At 40.0% G+C, this 8866-nt stretch overlaps 1 protein-coding gene across 1 annotated transcript; it reads left to right on the plus strand.

The window, feature by feature from the left end:
- The first annotated feature begins 2228 nt into the window (after positions 1–2228).
- Positions 2229–3955, plus strand: LOC117238906. Its single transcript, XM_033504107.1, has 2 exons — positions 2229–3251; positions 3357–3955. Exons 1-2 carry the CDS (start codon positions 2229–2231, stop codon positions 3618–3620), a joined length of 1287 nt encoding a protein of 428 aa, XP_033359998.1. The 3' UTR covers positions 3621–3955.
- The last annotated feature ends 4911 nt before the right edge of the window (positions 3956–8866 follow it).

The raw sequence follows: 8866 nt of genomic DNA on the forward strand, positions 1-8866 counted from the left end.
AAACTGAGATTCATCAGTGTACGAAATCGAACATGATCTGTCGTGTCATTATGGCCTGACTGGTAACTTACAGAATGCAACTGGCACTTTGAAGACAAATTATAACGCTACTAATTTTAGTTCTCTTTATTTCGTTGCTTGTCAAACCTCCGAACAGAATTTTGTTGTCAAACTGGACCCTTGACTTATTTGGAACATTTAGTTGAACGGTAAATAATATCAGTTACATCGAGTCTAATGTTGGAAAAACGCAATATTTTAGTTACACACGAGGACGTGTGATAGTCAGGATGGCCGTGTCGGAGATGAAAGAACACCGGAGCCTTTGGAATTTTGGATAATCCCGCAACATTGTAACCTAGAATTTATTATAGCTGTAATTGAACAATTGTAGTTATTCAATCCGATTGTAATTGTTCGAGAGTTGTGATAATGAGCTTGGGCTCGAGGCGACAGTCAGTCGCCGAACGTAGCCACGGTCATGGGATGAACGCTTTGTCTAACAAAGGCATGGAGTAATTCTATAGCTCTCCTTAAAAAAGGAAATAGTTGTAACACTGGACAGTAAACATTCCAACGGTCTCTGTCCCGTAGCTCGCCACACGCATACCCTATTCTTCGAGTAAGATGATTGCCAGATGTCGATACGTCTCCGCAGTACATGTTCAGCTAGCCCGAGGGCCCGTTATAAATCTTAAGGTTTAGTTAACTAAAGTCCTTCAAACAGACAAACAGTCTTTGTCCCAACTACGGAAAAATAGGGGAGACATATTTTTCAACGAGCGGCGTCTCCCACTAGCAACTTTCTCTCGAGGGCGGCTAGCATCTTTTTCTAACCACCGATATGGAGATTGACCAATTAGCAGCAACGCCAATTTCTCTTACTTTCTGAACGAAGGCTTTTCTCGACGAATCCGACGATCTCGTGTCCTTAGACACACTCCATCATAGTTTTCCTCTGTAGCATCATCTGGACGGAAATTCATTCTTTCTTGCGATTTCAGCGACGAAGAGAGTAACGCCTTACGATCAGTGAATATTACGCGTTTTATTAACAAAGAGTCCGACTTAGATTTTGTGAGCACGTTCATCTATCATCCCGTCGACCGCGGATTCGTTATTGATCACTGCTAGGATCACTGTCATTAGTTTCTCGAGTATCTAGCTACCACGGTTACTTGTCCGGTTCTATGATAATCGTATTTGCACTAGTCAATGTCTTCTCTATTGCATAACCACAACGTGTAATCCAAACGAAGATTCATTTCACGCCCCTAACCCTAATTCTAATGTAAACCCGACATATATAACTTACTCAACTTTGTTACGACCGTTCGCGGAGAGACGCGGTCGCTAGGAAAACGCGTCAGCGAGGGGCGTAAATTCTCGCTACGATTATGTTAATCGACGCCGCGAAATAGTCGTTCCCCTGTTTTAGTTAAGATAACAGAGGTGGTTTAATGAATGTAACACTGTATTAACAGGTTAACATAGAATGATATATTTTACAATAATATAATCAATATGTTACAGAAATTTGACTCGACTTTACGATATCTCTAGATAAATTCGTTTGCTCGTCAGATTTGTCGAAGTGTCACGTTTGTGTCACGACCGGCATACTTCAAATCCGACGGACTGACGATAGAGATAAAGATGTGGCGGCACTCGGCGACAATGTATATCGCTGAAGTGCCTAATGAACCATCAACATCCCAACGGTCCTTCCACCGAAGGTTCTAGAAGAAAGAGCACGTGGCAACGATCGCGGACGCCTAGCAAATGCATGGACGGTGGGGATGTTGAGGGATGACAAAAGAAAGTAATCGGATCCGATCGAAAGTAAAATCATAAGAGTCAGTCTTAGAAAGTCACGCCTAGAGTTCGGAAGTAGATTGTAAAGTGTATTGATGTTAGAAAAAAATAAAGTTTTCTTTTTTTATTTTTTACCTCAAATTCCTTTTTTTATTTTGTTATTTTACGTGACATTTTGGCGATCCTGCCAGGATAGTGAAAAGTGTTTGTTCGGAAACCAAAAGACATTCATCATCTACGGAAGATCGAATTATTTGGGACTACGGTCATCCGCAACAACAAAGTAACTATCACGAACCAAGTGAAGTAACAATAAAAGGTAAACTGAATTCCTTTGTACGTTACCGTGAAAGAAAATTTAGCTTCAGTAGCCAAGACTCGTCTTCGTCTGAAAATTATAAATCAGCGCAATAATGTCTAAGGCAAACGAATCTCAAACTTCAACCTCAACTGACCCAATGTTGCGAGCAATATGGGACAGTATTCAAAAACAGAACGAGAACATTGCCCTTTTACGAGAGGAAATGTTACGTTTGTCTATGCAAAATGACGAAGAGAACAGACACAGGGCAGCAGAAATCGAGAATCTCGGGAAAACCGTCGCAGCGCTACGGACTGGGTTCGGATCCCCTGCGACCGATGAATTTGCTTCCATTATCACCGAAGACAATGAAAGTGCGTCGCCAGCAATCAATCGCACCGTGAATATGGCAAAAGCACGCAAACTGTCAGGGTTAGCAGCTCCAGACACCCCACCTGTCCACCTCGACATCGAACAACCCGAGGTGGAAGAAAGAAGTTATTTTCCGCCCGCTCCTCCCACTCTACGAGCTAAGGATGCAATACGCTACATCCCAACGCTCAACGGAGATGATGATGTAGGAGTTGAAGACTTCATCAAAGAAGTGAGAAGTATGAAGGATCGCTGTATGGAGCAAGATCTATTGCTAAAAGCAATAAAAGTGGAAAAAATCGTGGGGAAAGCAGCCCAAAGTGTTCGCAACATTCCTATTGAGTGTTACGGTGATCTGTACGACGCACTGAGAAATAACTTAGCAGCACAAGTGACTTCGGATGAGTACCAAGAACAATTACGAGAGTTGAGACAGGGACGCGAGGAATCAGTGCAAAGTTTTAATATTCGGTTTAGAAGAATACTCAACCGTTTGCTGTACGCAGTAACCAATGAGTACCCACAACCACTAACACGTAAAATTATGACTGAAGAAATCACGAAGAAGACTGTTCGTGTGTACCTAAAGGGACTCAGACGCGACATAGGGCGAATACTATTAAGCAGTGAACCCTTGAATCTTCCGGAAGCTGAAAAAAAGGCAGCCGATGTAGAACGCTACTTGCGAGAAGAACGACAACCTAATTGGTCATGTAATCGCTTACCTTCGGTTAGTAATCGCCCCGACAACCAGCATATGCAGGTAAGACGATCTAATGTACCATCAAGATCGCCTAACACGCCAGTAGCTCAGAAACCTGCTACATTTAACCAAGTAGAAAATAGATCACCTGCTGAACGCGCGCAGATGAAGTGCTTCAAGTGCGGAAAGCTGGGACACATTGCCAACAAGTGTCAAAATTTTCTACCACCGAGCCAGCGCGATCGACCACCCGCAAGGATTCAGGCAGTCCAGGAATGGGACGAAATACAAGAAACAACATCGAACCAGGAGATGGACGAACCGTACGAGACATACGAGTCAACATCGCCACGGGAAGATTACTCGCAATACCTTTGTCAACCCGAACCGAAGAGCGAGTATTTCTGGTCGACACAGGAGCAGGGATAAACCTGGTGAAACGTAACAAAACTGTCAACGCGATACAAATAGGGCCTAAACAAAAATTTTCTATGGGACGAGACAAATACGAAACTAACGAATACGTAACGAAACGAATTTTTGGACAAAATCACATTTTTCACATAGTACCGAACAATTTCCCTATTATCGAAGACGGAATCATTGGGCTACCATGTTTAGAGAAGTATAACTATTCAATATCCAATGACAAAATCCGATTAAACGACAAAACCATTTTATTTCAGAAACCAATACATTTGACTCCTGGAGAAAACAGAGTTCAAACAATCTATTTGGAAGGCAAACCAACTAAAGTATGTTTTATCAACAGTGGTGAGCAAAACGTTGAAATTTCTAGCAATATTCAAAATTCTCATGACTTTTCCAACGTATCAAAACTAAAAAGCCTAGTGAGAACAGATCACATTGAAAAACCAATCCGTGAATCCATCAAAAAGATTATCCTTCATTATATTGACATCTTTAATTTAGAAACCGATCTTTTACCCTGTACTAATTTAACTCAGCACACAATTTCGTTAATTAAAGACAAAATTATTAACACACGATCGTATAGACCACCGGAATGTCACCGTGACGAGATTTCGCGACAAATAGGAGACATGTTGAAGAAAAATATTATAGAAGAATCCGAATGGGTAGTTCCGAAAAAATTAGACGCCTCAGGAAAACAGAAATGGAGGATAGTTATCGATTTCAGAAAACTAAATGAACTCACAGAACAAGACGCTTACCCTTTACCTGATATAGACGACATTTTAACGCAACTAGGAAACGCAAAATTCTTTTCGGCACTTGATTTATCCTCAGGATTCCATCAAATTCCAATGAACGAGAAATCTAAAAAATATACCGCTTTTTCGATACCGCAAGGGCATTTTCACTTCAATCGAATGCCATTCGGACTTAAAAACGCACCCGCTACCTTTCAAAGACTTGTAGGAAAATACTGCTTTGTTTATTTGGATGACATAGTGATATTCGGAAAAACGATTCAAGAACATAACGAAAACCTCGCGATAGTATTTCAGAGACTCAGAGAATTAGGACTTAAATTGCAACCGGACAAATGTGAATTCGTAAAACCGGAATTAGAATACTTAGGCCATGTAGTTTCATCCGAAGGAGTCAAACCAAACCCCAAGAAATTAGACGCTGTAAAAAACTTTCGATTACCCCGCAATGCCACGGACGTGAAATCATTCTTAGGTTTAGCAGGTTATTACCGCAAATTTATTCGAAACTTTTCCAAAATCGCGAAAAGCCTTACAGACTTAACAAAAAAGGACACACCATTCCATTGGACTGACAAACACCAGATTAGCTTTGATACTTTAAAAGACAAACTCTGTAATTTCCCAATATTAGCTTATCCAGACTTTAACAAAACCTTTACCTTAACTACCGACGCAAGTAACGAAGGACTAGGAGCAATACTGTCGCAAGACGGTCATCCTTGTTGTTACATTTCAAGAACACTGAATCCACCCGAACGAAACTATACCACGACAGAAAAGGAACTCTTAGCCATCGTATGGGCCGTGAAAAGATTAAGACAATATTTGTTAGGACGACGCTTCATTATTCGAACCGACCACCAAGCTCTTAAGTGGCTACACAATTGCAAAGACCCTTCTAGCAGACTGATTCGTTGGAGACTTAGACTCGAAGAATATGACTATGAAATCGAATATACAAAGGGTAAAGATAACACAGCTGCAGACGCTTTATCTAGAGTTCACGCAGTAACTCGCGACGAAGTAGTTAACCTCGACCTAGTAATTGATCACACTAATTCATTCAACGCATGGAAAGACAACAACGAGAATCCGAAACTCTTAGAAATTAAACCAAATGACCAAACATTTTACCAATTAACTCGAAACGACTTAGGAGAATACGACGAGACACTTTGGATCAGAAGACTTTACAAAATTCTTAAAGATACAACAAAAATCGGCATAGGAAATAGCGATTTCACTGAATTAGAGAAAACACAGATTAAACTCATGCTAATATATTTTAACGACACGTACAAGAAAATTACTTATGCACCTAATCCCATCTTAAAACTAGACGAAAACGAAATAATACAAGCAATAAAGGAAAACCATAACGACACCGTAGGACATTTAGGGATACAGAAAACGTATCAACGGATCAAGGATAAATTCAAAATTTCCAGACTTTTAGAAAGAGTAGAAAACTTTGTGAAAACATGCGACACATGTCAAAAGGAGAAACTAACACGTATCAGACCCAAAGAATCCCCACAAATCTCAGACACGCCACTTAACCCTAACGACAAAATCGCTATGGACATCATAGGACCGATGACGAAAACCAAACGCGGAAACCAATACATACTTTCAATACACGATGAACTTACGAAATATCTGATACTAGTTCCCCTTAAAACGCAACGAACTGAATCCATAATTAACGCGCTCATTGAACACTATATTTACATATTTTCGGCACCAAAAACGATCCTAACAGATCAGGGACAAAATTTTGTTAGTGATTTAATGACGAAATTTGAAGAAGCTTTTAAAATCAAACACATCAAAACAACTTCATTTCACCCACAAAGTAACGGATCCCTCGATAGAACGCATGCCTCAATTAAAGATTTGATTCGTACTGCATTACACGACAATGACAAAGAATGGGATGAAGTACTTAATTTCATTTGTTTAGGGTACAACACCGCGAAACATGAAGGAACAGGATTCTCTCCCTTTGAATTGACCTTTGGGCGAAAAGCTAACTTACCTTCCGCAATATCCAAATTTCCCACACTTACCTATGATGATATGTACTCACTTTGGCAAAAACAGTTGAATAAATATTGGGAAACAGCTCACAAAACACTTATTCAGAATAAGCAACGATACAAGCGAGACCAAGAAAGAAAGATTGTTAAAACTCAGACTGTGTTTAGGAAAGGAGACTTTGTTTTAATTCACAACGACCATAAAAGACATAAGTTGGACATTGAATGGTTAGGACCCTACAGGATTAACGATGTGAAAACTCCTTATTACATTATTTCTATTGACAATGCTAAGAAAAAGATACATGGTAACCGATTGAAAGCGTACTTTTTTCAGGATAATGCTGACCCTAGCACTAGTAACAATACCCTTAATTAGTTGCCTTAAATTCACGGGATAGGAATTACGCTTTGTAAACAAACCCAACCAATTCACGATCGAAAACTACAACATGATTACGCCTCTGAAATTATTAGCTTCTCGAACACTAACAAATATTGTAAAATTGCTATATTTAAGATTAACGAAATAACTTTTGTACCATCACATGCAGAAAATCAATTCATAGCGATCCCTGAAAAAAAAGCGTAAACATATCCTTTGATCTACATTTAAATAATTCCATTCTACTACGATCTTAGAGGACCAAGATCAATCTAACCAGGGGGGTATGTCACGACCGGCATACTTCAAATCCGACGGACTGACGATAGAGATAAAGATGTGGCGGCACTCGGCGACAATGTATATCGCTGAAGTGCCTAATGAACCATCAACATCCCAACGGTCCTTCCACCGAAGGTTCTAGAAGAAAGAGCACGTGGCAACGATCGCGGACGCCTAGCAAATGCATGGACGGTGGGGATGTTGAGGGATGACAAAAGAAAGTAATCGGATCCGATCGAAAGTAAAATCATAAGAGTCAGTCTTAGAAAGTCACGCCTAGAGTTCGGAAGTAGATTGTAAAGTGTATTGATGTTAGAAAAAAAATAAAGTTTTCTTTTTTTTATTTTTTACCTCAAATTCCTTTTTTATTTTGTTATTTTACGTGACATTTGACTCGTCAGAAGGAACTGCCCGCCCTTCGATTATTCCTTTGTCTCATTTGGAAGACGACCCCCACTATGCTCGGGTCACGCCACCGCTCGCGCCTATGATCACGTATGCCTCTTTTTGTGTGAAAAATGTAACGGTCAAAAATCGAAGTTTCTAGAGCTCGCTGCTTGGCGACAACTATGCTCTTGTCACGTAATTTTTGGGTTGATCGGTGAAAATAAAATATAGTCGAGTCGTAACACAACTATTTACTTGGTTTTAATCAACCTTTACTATGAATTCAGCAATCACAATGTAACACGCACTGAATTAACATAAATCACAATTCACTTCAACCACGTTATGTAAGACTTAGTTACAACAATACATTAAGTACGCGACTTATAAGAGACCGACATAGATATGTTGACTATTCTAAGGATACAGAATAAGTGAAGTTTTACTGACGATACTGTGTCTGAGGAAAGCTAGGGGTGGGTGTGTCTAAGGACACGGGACTATCGGATTTGTTGATGACAATTTTGGTTAAGGAAGTGAGGGCAGTAGACACCATCTCCGATTGGATAATAGGACGGTTGGTGGACCAGGAAGGGTTTTAGCCGCCCTCGCGAGAAAGTTGCCAACGGAACATACCAGATGTGGAGAAAACCAACTTTCTAAGCTAACACGTGGTAGACAATAAACGTAAAGGGAAATTTAAGACAGGAAATACTCGCTTGGTCCGAAGGACCTTAACTATAAAAATGCCAAGGCCCCCTGGTGGGCACTTAAGACTATTGAGGGTGCGCGCCAAGGATATGCAGACATCTGGGTGCCATCCTGACCGTGGTGTGTGGCCTGGTCTCTGATATGAATTGACGTTACACTCTCGTCGATACATTGTATATGATCCGGCGGGCAGATAAGACGGTCTGCCTGCGACACTGTAGGACCGCGAGCGACGGTTAGAAAATACAGCCTGTGGTAAGCCTCGTGGCGTAACAAACTTTGTTGCATTTTTTACAAATTATCTTATTATCAATATTATAAATATTTTCCGCATCTTAAGCAAATTTTTGTAATTTTGTAATCTTTACAATTTTTTACTTGACAAGTTTTTTGTAGTAATGAATCTGAACTTGTTGATAGTTTTATTGCATGGCTTTTTTCCCGCGATTCTTTATGTAAAAGTAATGTATGCACTAGGTTTATAACAATTTTGTGAATTCTCTGTAAATTGGCCCCATACTATAGATACCATTGCAAATTTATTGGTTCGTAAACGTTGGATTCTTTCACTCTTCATATCAAATCGTATAAACCTCATAATTTCAGCAAAGTCATTCCTGCTCATTGTTTTTGAAAAAAATGCAAGTCTCCAAATTTTATTCCACAAATATG

Source organism: Bombus vosnesenskii, unplaced genomic scaffold, assembly GCF_011952255.1.
Source record: "Bombus vosnesenskii isolate JDL3184/JDL3185 unplaced genomic scaffold, Bvos_JDL3184-5_v1.1 scf7180000013753, whole genome shotgun sequence".
NCBI classification, from domain to species: Eukaryota; Metazoa; Arthropoda; class Insecta; order Hymenoptera; family Apidae; genus Bombus; species Bombus vosnesenskii.